The sequence below is a fragment of the Primulina eburnea genome, chromosome 16 (assembly GCF_022965805.1).
Source record: "Primulina eburnea isolate SZY01 chromosome 16, ASM2296580v1, whole genome shotgun sequence".
NCBI classification, from domain to species: Eukaryota; Viridiplantae; Streptophyta; class Magnoliopsida; order Lamiales; family Gesneriaceae; genus Primulina; species Primulina eburnea.
Window position 1 is genome coordinate 1,953,278 of NC_133116.1, and position 19,300 is coordinate 1,972,577.

At 31.8% G+C, this 19,300-nt stretch overlaps 4 protein-coding genes across 7 annotated transcripts; 3 read left to right on the forward strand and 1 right to left on the reverse strand.

Annotated features, from left to right (window-relative positions):
* The first annotated feature begins 308 nt into the window (after positions 1-308).
* On the forward strand, positions 309-1,848 carry LOC140816330 (large ribosomal subunit protein eL6-like). Its single transcript, XM_073175529.1, has 4 exons — positions 309-617; positions 705-811; positions 1,229-1,410; positions 1,495-1,848. The coding sequence occupies exons 1-4, from the start codon at positions 361-363 to the stop codon at positions 1,648-1,650; spliced, it is 702 nt and encodes a 233-aa protein (XP_073031630.1). The 5' UTR covers positions 309-360; the 3' UTR covers positions 1,651-1,848.
* Positions 1,849-2,564: 716 nt separating this feature from the next.
* Positions 2,565-4,291, reverse strand: LOC140816329 (uncharacterized). 2 transcript variants are annotated; one of them, XM_073175527.1, is made up of 3 exons: positions 4,021-4,291; positions 3,319-3,617; positions 2,565-3,146 (listed from the first exon to the last, which is right to left on the reverse strand). In XM_073175527.1, exons 1-3 carry the CDS (start codon positions 4,105-4,107, stop codon positions 2,621-2,623), a joined length of 912 nt encoding a protein of 303 aa, XP_073031628.1. In that variant the 5' UTR covers positions 4,108-4,291; the 3' UTR covers positions 2,565-2,620. The 2 variants fall into 2 exon arrangements, with proteins under 2 accessions (XP_073031628.1, XP_073031629.1); XM_073175528.1 differs by having other exon boundaries at positions 3,319-3,625.
* A 129-nt stretch (positions 4,292-4,420) lies between these two features.
* Positions 4,421-7,196, forward strand: LOC140816331 (uncharacterized). 3 transcript variants are annotated; one of them, XM_073175530.1, is made up of 6 exons: positions 4,427-4,764; positions 5,215-5,438; positions 6,297-6,349; positions 6,430-6,537; positions 6,698-6,791; positions 6,914-7,196. In XM_073175530.1, exons 2-6 carry the CDS (start codon positions 5,418-5,420, stop codon positions 7,136-7,138), a joined length of 501 nt encoding a protein of 166 aa, XP_073031631.1. In that variant the 5' UTR covers positions 4,427-4,764; positions 5,215-5,417; the 3' UTR covers positions 7,139-7,196. The 3 variants fall into 3 exon arrangements, with proteins under 3 accessions (XP_073031633.1, XP_073031632.1, XP_073031631.1); XM_073175532.1 differs by having other exon boundaries at positions 4,421-4,764; positions 5,215-5,802; positions 6,297-6,350; positions 6,458-6,537; positions 6,698-7,089; XM_073175531.1 differs by having other exon boundaries at positions 4,425-4,764; positions 5,215-5,802; positions 6,698-7,089.
* Positions 7,197-7,757: 561 nt separating this feature from the next.
* LOC140816328 (putative methylesterase 12, chloroplastic) lies at positions 7,758-11,149 on the forward strand. Its single transcript, XM_073175526.1, has 5 exons — positions 7,758-8,459; positions 8,998-9,237; positions 9,340-9,483; positions 9,813-9,947; positions 10,792-11,149. The coding sequence occupies exons 1-5, from the start codon at positions 8,187-8,189 to the stop codon at positions 11,062-11,064; spliced, it is 1,065 nt and encodes a 354-aa protein (XP_073031627.1). The 5' UTR covers positions 7,758-8,186; the 3' UTR covers positions 11,065-11,149.
* Positions 11,150-19,300: the final 8,151 nt, after the last annotated feature.

Here is a 19,300-nt window from a genome sequence, read left to right on the forward strand (position 1 = left end):
TAAGTAAAAATAAAAAGGGCGTAATTTTGTTTTCGGATAATATGTAAATTTATATAATTCGGTTGGGTTCAAATTTGTCATTTAAATTAAACTAGTAAAGTTATATGGACAAAATTTTCTATTGTCGCCTAGAGACGTTTTCAAGCAGGACCAAGGAAAACTAAGGTTGGGCTACTTTTGGTTTAAGCCCAAGGTTTTATAATATCAGGCCTTTTTGGCAAGGCCATATTGTTTACGAACTTTCCAATTCCCATAGGCCTCTATCGGCCCAATCAGGTTTCCATAAATCTGGTTGAATATATTAGTTACTAGGGTTACTCCTTCCTAAGTCTCTCGCACTTCGACCCTCGAGAGCTTGAAATGGCGCCGAAGCAGACTACTCAAAGAGCTACCCGTAACCCGGAAGTCATCCGCGGGATACGAAAATACTCTCGATCTGTAACGTACCACAAACGTGGACTCTGGGCTATTAAACAGAAAAACGGGGGCAAATTCCCCCACCACGAGAAGGCGGCGGCCCCCGCTCCCGTGGCGGAGAAGGCCCCGAAGTTTTACCCGGCTGATGACGTCAAGAAACCGCTCTCCAACAAGCGCAAGCCCAAGCCTACCAAGCTCAGGTTGTATTAAAGATTTTTCCTTTCAGTCTTTCTTTTCAACTAAGATTTGTTGTTTGCTGATAGTTTTGTTGTCATTTCTGGATTTAGAGCAAGTATTACTCCTGGGACTGTGTTGATTGTATTGGCTGGAAGGTTTAAGGGGAAAAGGGTTGTCTTCTTGAAGCAACTTTCTTCTGGCTTGCTCCTTGTCACTGGTGAGTAAATATTTTGAAATTTATATCCTCTATGTTTTCTCATTTCCGCAGCCTTATTAATCTCTGCATACATTTTATCGAGGTAATCATTTTTTTAGGTTTCATAATCTGTATTCGATTAACAGTAAAAAAAATTGTTCTTTGCAATGTAGATATTTCACGCTTTAACTTTTTTGATATTTTGAGTTTGTTACTGTCAGTTTTGAGAAATTTTGTTGTGTTCGTTTATCCGTAGTTTCTTTTTCGGCTTATCAGTGATTAATTAAAATTATATTGTTTGAAATTGGCATTATCTGAAACCAGAATTTGATCTTGGGAGATACTTTGGGTATTCATTTTCATTAGCATTCCCATGACATACAAAACCGGTACTTTTATTGAGGTCACACATTTTTTTATTGGATAATAATTCCATAGGTCCATTCAAGATAAATGGTGTTCCTCTCAGACGTGTGAACCAGTCATACGTTATTGCAACATCCACAAAGGTTGATGTTGCTGGGGTAAACTTGGAGAAGTTTGATGACAAGTACTTTGCCAAACAAGTTGAGAAGAAGAAGACAAAGAGGGAAAATGAATTCTTCGAGGCAGAGAAACAGGTAAACTTTTTAATGAATTGCCAGACTTTTATTCTTGGCTGTTATCCCCATCTAATGGTGCAAATGGTCCGTCCAAATGTGTAGGATAAAACTCCACTCCCCACAGAGAAGAAGGATGATCAAAAAGCTACTGATGCACCTTTGCTAAAAGCTATCGAGTCTGTCCCTGAATTGAAGGCTTATTTGGGTGCAAGGTTCTCACTCAAGGATGGCATGAAACCTCATGAGTTGGTCTTCTAGAGGAAGCACTTTCTTTAATCAGCGGTGTCAATTTTTGTTACCCTTTGTTTACCTTTTTGTCTACCTATAACTTATGTTGGAAGCCTTGTCACGGTGAAGTTGAATTGTTACGGGCATCTAAGTTTTATTTATTTGGTTTAAACTTTTACGTTGCATCTGGTTTTTCATACCCAAGTGATTAGTGAAATTTCTTTTGTAGATTATTTGTATTTTGAGGTTTATTTGGTTTTTGTATGAATTATATTTCTCGACTTGGTAGTCATGTCTAACAATCCAGCTTCAGTGTCGTTGACTTTTATTCATTTCGCACCATGGTCCAAGTTTGGGAATAGGTCTCGAGTTAACAATCCCACAGAGAAAAAACAATTGAGTCTCGGTTTTGTTCTATTTCCCTTTTTACCCTCGCTGCATTTCACATATGGATGCTTGATGTCATATTTCAGATACATGTATGTAAATCTGTGTCTTAACTCTTATGTTGTAATCGAGTTTTAGTGTCGATTATTTGTAACTCATCTAACATCAAAGTCCTAAGTTTGGAACAATGTCTCGAATAAGAGACCTAATCTTTCTCTTATGTTGTAATCTCATTTTTTGTATCATTTTCTTGGTTTGAACTCCTTTCAACCCCTTGATTTTGTTTACCTGGGGAGATCTGCATGATAGTAGAGATTGTTTAAAGGTCAGATTTGAGCTGGAATAATTGTTTGAATAAGCTCATACGTAAAATTTTTCCCTATGGAAAATTAGCTGGAGCTGATCGAACCAGGGATTAATGATTCTATTTGATTTATGATACATATTTAAATTTGATCGTTATGATAGATCACAAATAAAAAAATAATCTTTTCGTTTTTTTTTAATTGATTTTGATTGAACAAAGCAGGAGGGGCGACGCATTTTTTCCATCTGTAGAAGATAGAACAGAACTCAGGTGATACACGCACTTGTACAGATCTGTATGTATTTCTCAGTTATTTACAAGCAAGCCATCATTAAGCCAATTTCTCATTACCATAAAAGCTTCCTCCGCATCTTCATCTTCTTCAGGAGTCAGAGGCCTGTGACCAAACCCGTGACCCCTTCCTCCAAAAATGACCATCTTTGATTCCTTGTTACTCGTCGAAATTTCTTCCAAAACGTCTACTGGACAAAGTGCGTCATTGTCACCTGCGATTAACAGTAGAGGCACCTTTATATTGCTAGCAACAGAAGAGTCTATCCTCGTGCCATAAAATGAGACCCCCGTTCCAAAATAGGACCCCTGATCTTGTGCTAGAACATCGATAACTCGACCGCCTCCAAAGCAAAAACCAATGATTCCAAGTTTTTTTGAAATTCCAACGGTCGCAAATTCATTAACCATCCATTCGGCAGATGCTAATACATCTTTTACTATGCGCTGTGGCTCCTGCTTAGAGATCCATTCTTCTAACAAGGCCTCTGGCCTATCTTTTCTCCATTGATCCCCATTAAACAAATCTGGAACTAGGACACTGCAAAGAATTTAGATTAAAATAGAACGCATTAAAGCCACCATCCAATTTCGGTTAATTTTTTTTACGCGAGGAGTCAAGCGCCTACACAATTGGTTCTGTGAGAAACATAACAAGCTTTAGCTGAACCGAATCAAAAACAAAATCAGAACGATAAAGGAAATGGTTTTACTTGTAACCATTGCAGGCGACACGGTAGGCAAAATCTCTGGTGGCGGAGTCTTCAAAACCTAAAATATCAGACAAGAGCAAAATCCCCGTCCCATTATTGTTCTTCACCGCCGTGAAAAGATAAGCTTGAATACAGTCTGCTTCATTTCCGATGGTAAGTTCTGTTCCATTCACTAATTCACAAGCTTCATCCACTAGGTTCTCTTCTACTTTCACTTGGCTGCAACGTACTTTGAACATATTGCTTTTACACATTGGAAAAGACTGCATTATCTTACGCCATGGATACAAATTGATTTGCTGCACAACTGAAGCTTTATAGTTAGAAATCTTCAAATTCCTAAGACCGTAGTTGCTTTTGCACCCATCAGAACTTTTATAATTCAATCCTGTTTACCTATGCTCCCTCCCCATTACTAACATGTCAATTTCTCCCACATAACTATGCGAGGGAGCCATTCAAAGGTGTGATCAAATCACCATAAGTCGCGACTACCTGAACTAATGATCGAGGCAAGAACTCTTTTTGGGTTGGTAAAAATTACAAAGTAAAGTTGTAAACGAACCAAACTTAAGTAATCAAAATCTAACTTCAATTCTTGGAATCGTTCATACATCAAGCAGACCTAATGCATTCATTAATCATCATGTAGGTTTGTCATAAGAGTCGCCAAAAGAGTGGAATTAAACAGCTGAAACTTACAGGGAAGCGAAGACAATGAGCTTTAGTGGACGGCAGCGGCGGCAGCGGCTTAAAACTCGGTGGAGCAGAGGAAACCGGAGAACCCATTTGCCAATATTTTTACGGCCAAATTGTAGCAATCAGCGAGGAAGATGCAACAACTTGTCCTGTCTTCTTCTTCTTTATTTATTGAAGATAAGCAAGATAATGTAATTTTGCAACATTCGTATGAAAATATCTGTATAGTAAAGGATTTTCAGCCTCAATTTGGTTCTGATACTTTTTACGTGAACTGGTGTAAATACTAATAAATTTATTGTAGGATATATAAATGTTCAACAAAGCATTAAATTTTCTATTCGATATCATTTTGTACAATAAAACAATGAAATTAGTAATGTGTCATGTCAAAAATATGTAGGATATTTTCAATATTAATATAATGTATGTGTATAATATTTAGAAAGAAGCCCGGAGATTTATCCAAAAAGAAGAGGCCCCAGGAGCAGAAAGAACCGAAGCCCAAAAGGGCAAAGCTGCCAGAACCGAAGCCCGGAACAGCCTGAACCCAAGCCTAGCCACTCGTCGTCACCAGCGGCCAACTGTTCTTCACTGCTGCCAATAGCTCTTCGGTTCGATTACACGGCGCGTCGGTCAATCTGATATACATTATCTGCGTCATCGTTGCTACTTTTGGTTTTAGTTTCTCAGGAATTCATTTTGTGGTTTGTCTTGTAGAAATTTCTGATGGCCTCCCTCTTTAAGGTAATTCGCGTTTTTTTCCCATCTAATGCACTCTCTTTAACTATTTGAGGGCATTATGAAGCACTTGCAGTATCGAAATCCAATTCGCAGATAGGGATTTTGAGATTGGATTTTGAGCTTTCTGTTTGTTCGTCATAAAGTGTTGTGCTTTATGCTTCACGGAATTCTGCTTTGATTTTCACCTCAACCTCACGATTTTTGAGCGGTTTCTTTTGATACAGTTTTTGATTTTTAAAATTTTTGGCATTTTGATATTGCTCGGTATAAGCTTCTAGTTTCGTCCATTATCTCTTGCTAATATCTGTTGGGCATTTGTGAGGTAGTTGATCATTCAGCAGTAAATGTGGTACCACAATCTTCAGAAATTGTACACGGTTTACTTTTAACTTCTTGTTCTTGGTGCGTAGTCAATTTGAATTTACTATATATATTGTTTTAACATTGCCTTAGGATCAGAACAAGATATCAGCTTATCGAGATAGGAGGTTTTCCGGGACACAAGAAGAATTTGAAGAGGTTCTGTTAAGCTTGACCACACTTTATGTTGGAAACATGTAATTTTAATCAACTGAGGAGCAAGTGTATGAGCTATTCACTCGAGCTGGAGAGATTAAGAAGATAGTCGTGGGTTTGGATAAGAACTCTAAAACACCATGTGGATTCTGCTTTATTGTGTAAGCCTTTACATTAATTGATAAACTCTAGTTCCTTGGGTATTAGTTGCATACAGAAAGTTTTTAACCATTTCCTTGCTCTGCTCATCTGAGAAATAAAAAGTGACATCAGATGGGCTGGGAGTTTATTAAATTGATTTCATCTGTTTCTGTGCTGCTTTTTTTTATGGTTATTTTTCAGAAATGTTGTGACTGACCCCGATGAATTGAAAATTGGGCTGTTTTGTGGGTTTCATTGGACATGGATCATTATTTAGATGAATAACTATTAGCTGGTGATACTTATGGGTTATGCCTATTTTTGAGCACAGGCCACACATAGATTATGGTTCCAGTTCATTTCCACCTTTTATGACACCTGACTATAAGTAGGCATACAATTTTAAAATCGTTTTACTTGGCTTCAATCACAAAACTAAAGGTCCTTAATGGATTCTTTCACTTTGTGTACACGGAACACACATAAAATCTCCATTTCCTAAAAAAAAAAAAACACACACGTAAAATCTTCTGTATAAATATTTAGCCACAGTGAAAAAATATTTTTTCCTGTTGGTCCTTGACTGCGATTTGCATTTGCTTATGGATGCATAGATATTGAAACCCAGTAAGTTCGTCATCTGGCTTGTAATACTGAACTGCTGAAGTATATGTTATTCATACATGTTTGAAGTCTATACTTTTCTGTAGGATATATTTTATGACTAAAGTAAAATCTATGAACTCTACACATGGGTGCATGATATTTGGATTAGTTAGTGGTTGTATTGAATATCTTCGAGGATTAGCTACATATTGGTGTTTAATCTTTGTATCTATGAATCTACTGCACTTATTTCTAACCTTCAACTTTTGTAGTTGGTGGACATGGTGGAAACTATTATGGGGGGCGACCTCACCGCCATGGCAGAGGTATTATTCTTGTTGAGGCATAGACTGTCTTTGTCGTCTTGTATAAAACTCATTGTTTGCTGCCATGCTTTGAAAAACTGATTACCCTCGTAAACGACACCGGGAAGATGACCATGGGGTTTCAGAGTTCTCAAAGAGAAGGTCAGATTATGTATACCGGAGAATTCCAGAGCATGAATCCAGACCTGTGAGTTTTTGTTGTTAATATAGGACAATACTTTTTTAAACCATTATATACTACTTAAAATCTCGTTCCAAAACTGGGGTTTTGCATTTTAAGAATCAACAGAATTATGGGGAAACGCCTGTTTCTGGTCATCATATTCCATTGTCATTTTTATTTTCAGGAGAAATCCCCACGGTTTCGAGAAAGTGGTGATTCTGATGACAATGAGGATGAGAAGGATCCTAAGAAGCTTTCTTAGGAACTTTCGGCTGCTTGTATGTGAATTTAGTTGTCTAAGAACATATATCTCCTTGCTTCGATATAAAAGTTGTGGTCACATTCCGATACAAGTCTCACTGGCCTGTTGCAATTCTCCTTCACAACATCTGTATTGCAGAGTAAAGGTTCATGTTCCCATCAGTATGCGAAGGGTGAAACAAATTGCTCTATATTACAATATGCAGGGTTGTTTCAAGTCTCCTCAGAATTCTTCGCAAAAAACTCTTATAAAATTGTCTCACATGTCAAATTTGTGAGACGGATTGACAAAAATATTAATTTTCATTTTAGATATGGACATGAGTCGAATCGTCTTACAAAGACCTTCTCTTTCTTGGGATGATATAACTGACTAGTTGTATTGTCTTTTTATTTTTCCAGAATCTAGAGCTGGGGGAACATAGTTTAATGTTAGTACTTTAATTATAAATATTTAATCAATCTAATCTAATCACTAAAAATATGACTTGGTCATTTTTACTCATTCAATGATAGTTTCTTAACTAAGAGAGTTCGTACATTCCAAATATTGCTTTCATGCAAAGTTTAGATACATGTGCTTTTTCCTGAAAAAAAGGTTGAATACATACAGATGGAACCTCACTTTCAGACACGTTAATTCTTCTATAATCTGAAGTGTTTGTTTCTGGTCAATGAATTAATTCATAGGCGCCATTAAATTATCTCATCTTTTTTAACTTGGCAACCAAAATAAAACCCAATTTTTTTTAGAAATGAATAAACAACTTTTCGCCCGACCGGGCCTCGTCAACTCATCAGTGAAGATTCCGAACTCTAGCGTGAGAATTCGGAAATTCAAATTCCAGTCTTTATAAAATATTAAACTTTGATCCAATGCGACGCATCAAATAATGATTGCTAATATTAACCATAACAATAAATTTTCCTTAAAATGACTAATCATGAAATCGGAATATCAACGTTTCTCTATTATTAGACCTTTTTCTGAATGATGATGGTGATGGTATCCAATGGCAAAAAAGACGAGGACAGAAAAATAAAGAAACAAGAGAACAAGAAACACAAAGATAAAATAAACTTTCTTTTGTCTTCACCTCAACGGGAGCCAGTGCAAACAAACAATGAACGTTGAAAAAGATTACTTGTATAATTGCTTGCTTAAATTTGCAGTTGAGATGGTTTCCGGGTCCTTGTTCCCACACGATTTTATTTTGGTTTTTTAGTTAATTTAATCACCGCAAAATTACATTATTAGTTAGTAATCTAAAAATAAAACCACCCTTCTGCCCCACAGCCTACTTGTTTCTCTTACCCTCAAATCCTATTCATGCCTCTCTGGTTTTTTGCTGACTAATCAAGAAAAATAATATCTGGGTTTTGTTAAAAATTCAATATTTGCTTTTTCCGAAATGGGGAATAAGCTCATGTGCATGCATAAGAAGGATATCAAGAATGGTGGGATTGGATCAAGAAGTAAAAGGGGTTCTTTGTCGAAGAGGAAGGGTGCAACAGAGGAGGAATTGCTGCACAGGCAAGCGCTTGCTATGGCTATTCAGCAGCATCAGCTTTCTCAGAGATTTGAGAGTGGGTCCATGTCTAGGCGAATTGGCTCCACCAGCTCTCAACGCCGCTCCACCAATTTATCTGACCCTTTTTCTAATGCCCCTGCTAATAATAAAAAGGTAAAATTTTTATATTGTTTGTAGTGCCTTGAGCTTGTTTTTGCTTCTTTTGAAGTCTGAGCTAATTTGCTTGTTAATTTACTGGTACTTCTGTGGCTGGATTTTGTTTTGAATTTGGTTAGCCGACGATTAAGATCTAAAGGGAAAAGGTCGAGTTATTTATGTTATCTCTTATTTTGTATTTAGTTCTTTTTGCCGTACATAGAAAGTGTGGCCAAGATCATGACCCGTTCAAAGGGTGCCAAAAGTTGGGATTTATGGACTTTTTCGTTGAGAAAATAGAAAGGTGGTTCTTATTTAACCTTTGTGCAAAGGGCGGTTTGATTTTTATATGGTTTCTTGTAAGATTAAAGATGTGCCACAACTCCATTCTGAGTTACTTATCACTTGTTAGTTGGCTGGTTAGGATATTTTTGCAAGCATTTTCTCTAGACGAGCACAAACCCCTAAATACCTCCTTTATAAGGGATCATCTTTTTCATTTATTATATAAGTTATCTAATGAGTAATGATCAAATGTTTTTTTACTCGTTTACAGTTACCAGAGTTTTTGGATAATCCCAAAACGAAGAAATTTGTTTTGGTACATGGTGAAGGATTCGGAGCTTGGTGTTGGTATAAAAGTATTGCATTACTCGAGGAATCAGGGTTATTTCCTACCGCCTTGGATCTAACAGGATCTGGTATTGATCTAACTGATACAAACAAGGTCGCCACACTGGCAGAATACTCAAAACCATTGATTGATTTTCTGCAGGAATTGTCGGAGGATGAAAAGGTAGGCAGTACTTGGAATTTATAGTTGATTAATTTCAGAGTCCACTTTTAGTTTCTGTTAACAGGCATTGGCTGCAGGCGCGTAACAGGTGTGTCTTTGCAGGTAATAGTGGTTGGCCACAGTAGTGGAGGTGCTTGCATTTCCTATGCATTAGAGCATCTCCCGGAGAGGATCTCAAAAGCCATCTACCTTTGTGCTACAATGATACCTAATGGGCAGAGGCCTTTTGATGTGTTTGCTGAAGAGGTGTGTTTAAAGTTCTGTCTCAAAGTTTCTTTTCTCTGTGAAGTAGCTTGATGCTATATCCTAAATCACTGGAACATTGGAACTCATAATGAATCTAGAATTTCTCAAAATTTCGTTTTAGATTTTCACTGACCTATGAGAAAATAATTCAAACTTTGTCTGTTTCCTTCATAGAAAATGAACATGTTGGTCTCCATTAAGTAAGCTTTTATCATCTGTCATGAATTGTCAGCGAATTTTCCTTCCATTTAGCTTGTTTTGTGGACTACACCCTGCTTTTGTGGTATTCATTTTCTGTTATTTCGTGCATTGATATAATTCTCTTGCAGCTTGGTTCTGCAGAACTTTTTTCACCTGAGTCGAAGTCTCTAATTTATGGTAATGGTAAAGACAATCCTCCAACGGCATTCATATTTGAAAAACAGCAAATGCATGGGTTATATTTTAATCAATCTCCTGCTAAGGTAAGTTCACATCCATCGTACTATTTTTTTGGGAATCTTAATTTAGGAGTTTGGATCATATTTAAGACTTGTGAAAGATGTACTTAGCAGTACATAACGTTTCTTCATTACCCACTCATTTTCATTTACAACCACGAACAAGTATATGTCGTTATAGCTTAGTGAAATCAGAATAAAAGTAATTAGAGCTACCTCTGGGTTGGATATGAAGCAACTTAACGGCTCTATGTAACGTGGTCTCCGATAGGAACATAGGAATAGGATCAGTTTGTGTACAGAAGAATGTAGCTTAGAAATGTACTTTATTGAAAAGAGTTTTTTAGTTGCTTTTTAAGAAAAAAGTAGAAGCAGTTTGTAAAACGAAGTCTTTTTTTAGAGAAGTCGGAGCTTAAGTTTTATATTTTCTTGATCATTTCTGGAAATAGCTTTTGTCCAAATGCAAGATTTTGAATAAAATAAATACCGCTCTTCTTGTCTTGACTTCTCGATCCAAACCCACTCATAATCTTAAAAAAACAATTGCCTATGTCCTTTCCTTTTAAAAGTCTACATTTTTTTCATGTCGGGCATACCATAATTTGTTTGGCTCTGTTTATAAATCCTTTGTTTTCCTTTAAATATGTATTTTAAGTTTTAACTATGAACCAATGAAATGTAGACAGACTTCAAGTTTTGACATCTTTTATAGTCTGGAATACTAGAATTCATCTCGTCAGGTGCATTTTGAATTTGACTTAATTTGGTTGTTGGAATGATTGTTTAACGCAATCTAAGAATAGGAAGTATATGATTTTTTTCTTGTCAGTACTTAGACCAACTGCGTTATTTTATTATCTTGTTCCAGGATGTTGCTTTAGCAATGGTTTCCATAAGACCCGTTCCTCTTACCCCCATGATGGAGAAACTGTCTATCTCAGCAGAAAAGTATGGAATTGGACGTCGATTCTACATTCAAACGCTGGATGATTATGCCCTTTCACCAGATGTACAAGAAAAGCTTGTGAGAGAAAATCCACCAGAAGGCGTCTTCAAGATCAAAGGCAGCGACCATTGTCCTTTTTTCTCAAAGCCTCAGTCTTTACATAAAATTTTGCTTCAAATTGCCCAAATTCCGTAAGAACGAACATATTTTTGGTATAGATGTTTCCGGAGTAGCTAGGGGTGTACTATATGTTAGGCAATGTGTTAAATCTATATCTATATCTATACTAATATAAATATATGAATTGAATTGTGAATTTACATAAATATCCCTACTTTCATTTAATATTAATCATTAATATACATTTTCATATCAATCATTAATACATATTTTCTTTTTCATTTTCTATTTCATAAAATTAAAATTAATTAATTAAAATCTATCTATATCTATACTATACTAATATAAATATGTGAATTGAATACATGTTTTCTTTTTCATTTCTATTTCATAAAAATATATGAATTGAATTGTGAATTTACATAAATATCCCTACTTTCATTTAATATTAATCATTAATATACATTTTCATATCAATCATTAATACATATTTTCTTTTTCATTTTCTATTTCATAAAATTAAAATTAATTAATTAAAATCTATCTATATCTATACTATACTAATATAAATATGTGAATTGAATACATGTTTTCTTTTTCATTTCTATTTCATAAAATTAAAATTAATTAATTAAAATTTAAAATTAATTAAAATTAAATTAATCTATCTATCTGTACTAATCTATACTAATATCTATATATGAATGTGAATTGTGATTACATTGACATCAAATTAACACAAAATCACTTTATTTTTTTTTTCAAATTCACAGAAAATCACTTTATTTTTTTATATTACAATTTGTCATATTAATGGTGTTATTTAAGTCATTTTTATTTTAGTTTAATAAGATCATTAATAGTGTATTTAACTCAATCAAACTAACTATTATTTTAATTTACTTTAAATTTAATTTTAAATACTTAAATTTATACATTGCCGTCAAATAATAATAGGAAGACAAAAGAGATGAGTCGGATTGAATAAAAATAAAGTATTAATAAATATTAAGATCATACAAAATTTGTTTCTCTCATTTAGAATAAAAATATTTTCAGACTCCTCATGTGTCAATAGAAATATACGATTGAGAGAAATATTTTTCTGTAATAGATTTCAAACACTGTTTTTAAGTTATTTAGTCAATTTTTTTTATAAATGCTGCTAAATAAATATTACTAAATAATATGCTCTATTTGATCATTTTTTGTTCTTGCAATGAGAGGAGTTATTTTACTCTAGCGTTAACATGTTTGATTGTTATATGTCATTTGTATTGATCATGTAATTGTGTTTGGATTGTTTTTGTTATTTGTTTGTTTGCACAAAGAAAAGAGAAAACAAAATCAAATATCCAACAAAAATGGTTATTTTTCAATTTTTTATTATTAAGATATTTTGTTATTTTTTAAACACATAATGCATGTTTTCTGTTTGCTTAGATTACTTAGTCTAAAGTGACTTAGAAAATATTAAAAAATTGAAATATTTCTTCGTTTTTACCTTATGCCTCAGAATATCAATTGATAATATTTTTTATTTATTGGGACAAATATATTTCCAAACTTCTGTATATAAATCAATATTTAAATTTTTTACGAAATTAATATATTATCTAATCAATTTTTTTTACTTAGATTGATAGAAGGCATTTTAATTTGAGTTTTTATGTTCTTGTTTATATTATTTTTGTAATATTATTTATTATGAAAATAATAGGTGAACTACAAAAATTGGTAGGTCTAAGAGTCTTCTGGTAAACGACAAATATGGATAAATTATTAAAATATATAATATCCAGTAGATTTTTGGCATGCGATTTTGTTCTAATTCAATGATTATGCATGATTCTAAATTTTAATTATATCACAAGTTAACGCATGTTTTGTTGTTGCTACATATATTTTGTCAATAGTCTAATATTTTTCTATGGTTTAAGAAAAATTGTGTGACTTTGTATTATATTTTTACAGCTGCATTTCTAAATGATTTTATTATGATTTCAAGGCACCATTTTTCATTTGTGTTTTTTAAAGAAGTGGAATAAATATCTATAAAACGATGACATTAATAAGACGTCTTCTCTTTATTTAAAAAAAAATATTGGAAAATTTATACAAATTGTAAATAATATGGGTTAATATTTAATTTGAGAGTGATTTATGCTTCTTATTGCTCGTATATACTTCAATTTCTTTGTTATTGTACTAAATAAATTATTTTTGAACTTTGAGTTATCATTTTTTTTCTTATCGAGATTGTTTGTGTTATGATTTTTTTATTCGTTTTGGTTAGTATTGTTGGCGGTAATTGATTTTTCTGATATTATATGATGTGTCTTGTTGTTTATATAAAAATAAGTATGAGAGTACACCAATCAAACCACGTATTTTGGGTCTTCTGTTCTATGAAGAGAATAATAAATGGTTTCTGTGAATTATATAATTTCTTGGTTTTTCATATATATAGTCTACGAAATGCGTCAAATTTTGAAAAAAAAGTTTCGACAAACATAGTGGATGAAAAAAAAAAGACATGTTAAATAAAAAAAATATGTTGTGTATTACTATGTTGGGTGCGATAATTGTCCCTGTTTGGTAGAGCGGTCGAACCGTGATGCTTGAGCTGCTGTGCAGTTTAACAGATTTGAGTTGCACAATTACTACTAGCTATAGTTTTTAGTAAAACGACAAACGCTCAGTCTTACAATTTGTATCAGAGCCAAGGTCACGGGTTCGATTCTCATTGATTGCAAAGAGTGCAATTATAGGAGGAAGATTGTTGGATGTAATAATTGTCCCTACTTGGTTGAGCGGCCGAACCGTGGTGCTTGAGCTGTTGCGCGGTTTAAAAGATTTGAGTTGCACAATTACTACTAGCTATAACTTTTGGTAAAACGGCAAGTGCTCAGCCCTACATACTATGTCCTAATTTCTGTATGATATAATTCAAGCACATTTTTTTATAGATATTTGAATTAGGTCCAACTAAGTAACATGAAACATATACATATATATTAAATCATATTTAAATCAAAATTTTAAGATCAAGAATGATTCATATTTAAATTTCAACGAAGCACAATGAAGAAGAAATTGAAGAATTGTATGTGTACATTAAGTGTTATATAATGATTATGTGGCTACTTCATGGTTGTGCGACATATAAATGTCAATATTTCTCAATAAAATAGTTTTTCAAAGAGAAAAAAATTCTTCATTCAGAAAAAAAAATACATGAAAAACAAATTGTACATAATTTTCATTCTATTTATAATGGTATGAGAACAATTCTAAAGCTTTGTTGACACAATATAATAGATGAATTATGTGCATTTTATCGAGACATCGAGCCAGTTTCACTTTATTTCCTCCAATATTATCTCAATATATTTCGAGGTGATACGAGATTGTTTTTGTCTCTTTTTTTAGTCAAAGTGTCTAACCAGCTAATTCATAACATATATGATGTAGCATAGAAAACTCCTTGTCAAGTAAATTCACTTAGCCAAATATTGAAATTCAAATAACATTCTACAATATTTCATCAAATTAATTTTGACTATCGTAAAATGCTCATGAAATCTAAATGTTTATATTATTAGATGAGATATTGAATAAAACAAATACTTTGACATATATTAGAATGATATCTCATATGCATATCTTAATTACATTATTCGTATCTATTCTCAAGATTTTTAAAATACAATAAATAATTTTGTATGTCATTCTACTAGATAAAACATTATAAAACAAAATATAAACTCGCTAGAAGAAAATTTGTTTTGTTTCAATGAATAATATAATATTATGTTCTAAACGCAACAAATGAGATTGAAACTATATCATCCTCATGACATGATGCACGCAATCATTATTGCAAAGCTTCCAAAAAATGACGATCAAAGATGATTTTCTTGAATTGTGTCAAATTAAATGAGGACAAAATTCTAAGATATAGTTAGGGGTGGGTACAATACGGTATACCGTACCGAACTACGGTACCGTATACCGTATCGAAAATATCGGTATGGAATTTTTCCATACCGATACCGATACCGGAAATTCGGTATACCGCAAATTTCCGGTATGAAAAAAATTCATATCGGTACCGTACCGACACCGAAAATGTTGTCGGTATACCGAACTTAAATTTTTTAAAAAAAATTATTTTCGGTATTTCGGTATATACCGAAATACCGAAAAAAAAAATATTCTGTACCGATACCGATACCGAAAATTTCGGTACGGTATCATACCGTACCGAAATTTTCGGTATACCGATTTTTTCAGTAAATTCGGTATTTTTTTCGGTACGGTTTTTCGGTATTTCGGTATTTCGCTATTTTTTCCCACCCCTAGATATAGTCATTGAAGAGATTTCAAGTAATTTTTCTCACAGTGATTGAGAAATAGTTGTTGAAAATTTATTAATCTTATAGCTATAGACGATCAGATATTTGTTGAGCATACCAAAATAGTTATATGCATATTATAACAAACTACGACAAAGATAGGGGCGGATCCACTGTAGGGCCGGAGGGGACCACGGCACCCTTGAATTTTTTTTAATTTTTTTTAAAATATATTTTATTATTTAGTATATATATTATTTGACCCATCAAAATTTTAAGTATCTATAATTAGTCTAATGGTTAAAGACTTTCGAGGTTTACACATATGGTCCATGTTTAATTCTTTTTATACGCTGTTTTTTGACATTGTTCTGCAAATTTTTTTTTGAAAACCTAAATAACGGGCTTTTACAAAGTCCCAACTTAAAACCTTTATAGTTGGTTAATACAAACACAATCAAGAAAGCCATTTGAAATAATAACCTTTTGCAAAACCTCTGCTATATTGTCGATTGACGAGTGAAATATTGTAGGACGCGAGTTCGGAGACACATCAGAAGGAAAGACAAGGATTCTTGGAATTTTTTCTTCGTTCAGGAATTGAGGTAGACCGGCCTCCCAAACATATCATTCTGGATCCGTCCCGGGACAAAGAGTTGTTGAGTTGTCAAAATAAACCAAGATGCATATTGGAAAGTGTGTCAAGTGGATAAGATAATTTCTCTGATTCATATACCGTCTATGGTCATGATTTTTTATTTTTTATGGCTTAGTTTGTTTCATTTGATAAATGTTATTAACCATGTTTTAATTCATTTAAATATTATCAAAATTTCGTACATATATTTTCAGCAGTTTAAGTTTTTACGTGCAACGCACGTGCATTTTTCTAGTCTATATAAATATACGAATTGAATTGTGAATTTACTCTATTGTCCTTATCTTTATTATTATCTATTAATTACAATTATACATTTACTCTTTTGTCCTTATCCTTATTATTTATTTACTAATTACTAAACTTTTAAATTCAATATCTATATAAATATACAAATTGAATTGTGAATTTACTCTATTGTCCTTATCTTTATTATTATCTATTAATTACAATTATACATTTACTCTTTTGTCCTTATCCTTATTATTTATTTACTAATTACTAAACTTTTAAATTCAATCATTATTATTAATTATTAATTACAATTATGTATTTACTCTTTTGTCCTTATCCTTATTATTTATTTACTAATTACTAAACTTTTAATCCTTATCCTTATTGTTTATTTACTAATTACTAAACTTTTAAATTCAATAGCCGAGATTAAAATTTGTTTTGTGAAAAAACCTTACAAATAATCTATATCTATCTATATCTATCTATACTAATCTATATTTATCTTTATTATTATCTATTAATTACAATTATACATTTACTCTTTTGTCATTATCCTTATTATTTATTTACTAATTACTAAACTTTTAAATTCAATCATTATTATTAATTATTAATTACAATTATGCATTTACTCTTTTGTCCTTATCCTTATTATTTATTTACTAATTACTAAACTTTTAATCCTTATCCTTATTGTTTATTTACTAATTACTAAACTTTTAAATTCAATAGCCGATATTAAAATTTGTTTTGTGAAAAAACCTTACAAATAATCTATATCTATCTATATCTATCTATACTAATATAAATATATGAATGTGACCTTCATTTAATAATAATCATTAATACATATTTTTTAAATCAGTTTTCAATATATGATGCTAAATACATAGCTAAATACATATTACTAAATAATATATTATCTATTATTAATCTATTAAGTATATGACTTTCATTTGTGAGCTTACTATTATATTATTTTTTGTTTTACAATTTGTCATGTTAATGATGTTATTTAATTCATTTTTTTTCTTAGTTTAATAAGATCATTAATAGTGTATTTAACTCAATCAAAATAATTATTATTTTAATTTACTTTAAATTTAATTTTAGTTACTTAAATTTATACATTACCATCAAATAATAACAGGAAGACAAAGGGAAATGAGTCGGATTGATTAAAAATAAATTATTTAAAAATATTAATGTCATACAAAATTTCTTTCTCCCATTTAGAATAAAAATATTTTCAGACTCTTTAAGTGTCAATAAAGATATGTGATTGAGAGAAATTCAAACATTGTTTTTAAGTTATTTAGTCAATTTTTTTTTATAAACGCTGCTAAATAAATATTACTAAATAATATGCTTCATTTGATCATTTTGTGTTCTTGCAATGAATGAGAGGAGTTTTTTTTTACCCTAGCGTTAACATGTTTGATTGTTATATGTATTTTGTATTGATCATGTAATTGTGTTTGCATTGTTTATGTGATTTGTTTGTTTGCACAAAGAAAAGAGAAAACAAAATCAAATATCCAACAAAAACGGTCATTTTTCAATTTTTTATTGTTGAGATATTTTGTTAATTTTTAAACACATAATGCATGTTTTCTGTTTGCTTAGATTACTTAGTTTGAAGTGACTTTGAAAATATTAAAAAGATTGAAATATTTATTCGTTTTTATCTTATGTCTCATAATATCAAGAGATAACATTTTTTATTTATTGGGGCAAATGTATTTTCAAACTTCTGTCTATAAATCAATATTTAAATTTTTTACGTTATTATTATATTCTCTAATCAATTTTTTTTACTTAAATTGATAGAAGACATTTTAATTTGAGTTTTTATGTTCTTGCTTATATTATTTTTGTAATATTATTTATCATGAAAATAATAGGTGAACTACAAAATTTGGTAGGTCTAAGAGTCCTCTGGTGAACGACAAATATGGATAAATTATTAAAATATATAATATCCAGTAGATTTTGGGCATGTGATTTTGCTCTAATTCAATGATTATGCATGATTCTAAATTTTAATTATATCACAAGTTAACGCATGATTTGTTGTTGCTAGATATATTTAGTCAATAGTCTAATATGTTTCTATGGTTTAAGAAAAATTGTGTGACTTTGTATTATATTTTTATTGCTGCTTTTCTAAATGGTTTTATTATGATTTCAAGGCACCATTTTTCATGTGTTTTTTAAAGAAGTGAAATGAATATCTATAAAACGACGACATTAATAAGGCTTCTTCTCTTTATTTGAAAAAAATATTGGAAAATTTATACAAATTGTGAATAATATGAGTTAATATTTAATTTGAGAGTGATTTATACTTTTTATTGCTCGTATATACTTCAATTTTTTTGTTATTGTACTAAATAAATTATTTTTTAACTTTGAGGTATCATTTTTTTTCTTATCGAGGTTGTTTGTGTTATGATTTTTTTATTCGTTTTGGTTAGTATTTTTAGCGGTAATTGATTTTTCTGATATTATATCATGTGTCTTGTTGTTTATATAAAAATAAGTATGAGAGTACATCAATCAAAGCCACGTATTTTGGGTCTTCTGTTCTACGAAGAGAATAATAAATGGTTTCTGTGAATTATATAATTTCTTGGTTTTTCATACATATAGTCTACGAAATGCGTCAAATTTTGAACAAAAAAGTTTTGACAAAGATGAAAAAAAGACATGTTAAATAAAAAAGAAATAATGTTGTGTATTACTATGTTGGGTGCGATAATTGTCCCTGCTTGATAGAGCGGTCGAACCGTGGTGCTTGAGCTGCTGTGCGGTTTAAAAGATTTGAGTTGCACAATTACTACTAGCTATAGCTTTTGGTAAAACGACAAGCGATCGGTCTTACAATTGGTATCAGAGCCAAGGTAACGGGTTCGATTCTCATTGATTGCAAGGAGTGCAATTATTGGGAGGAAGATTGTTGGATGCAATAATTGTCCCTGCTTGCTTGAGCGGCCGAACTGTGGTGCTTGTGCTGCTGTGCGATTTAAAAGATTTAAGTTGCACCATTACTACTAGC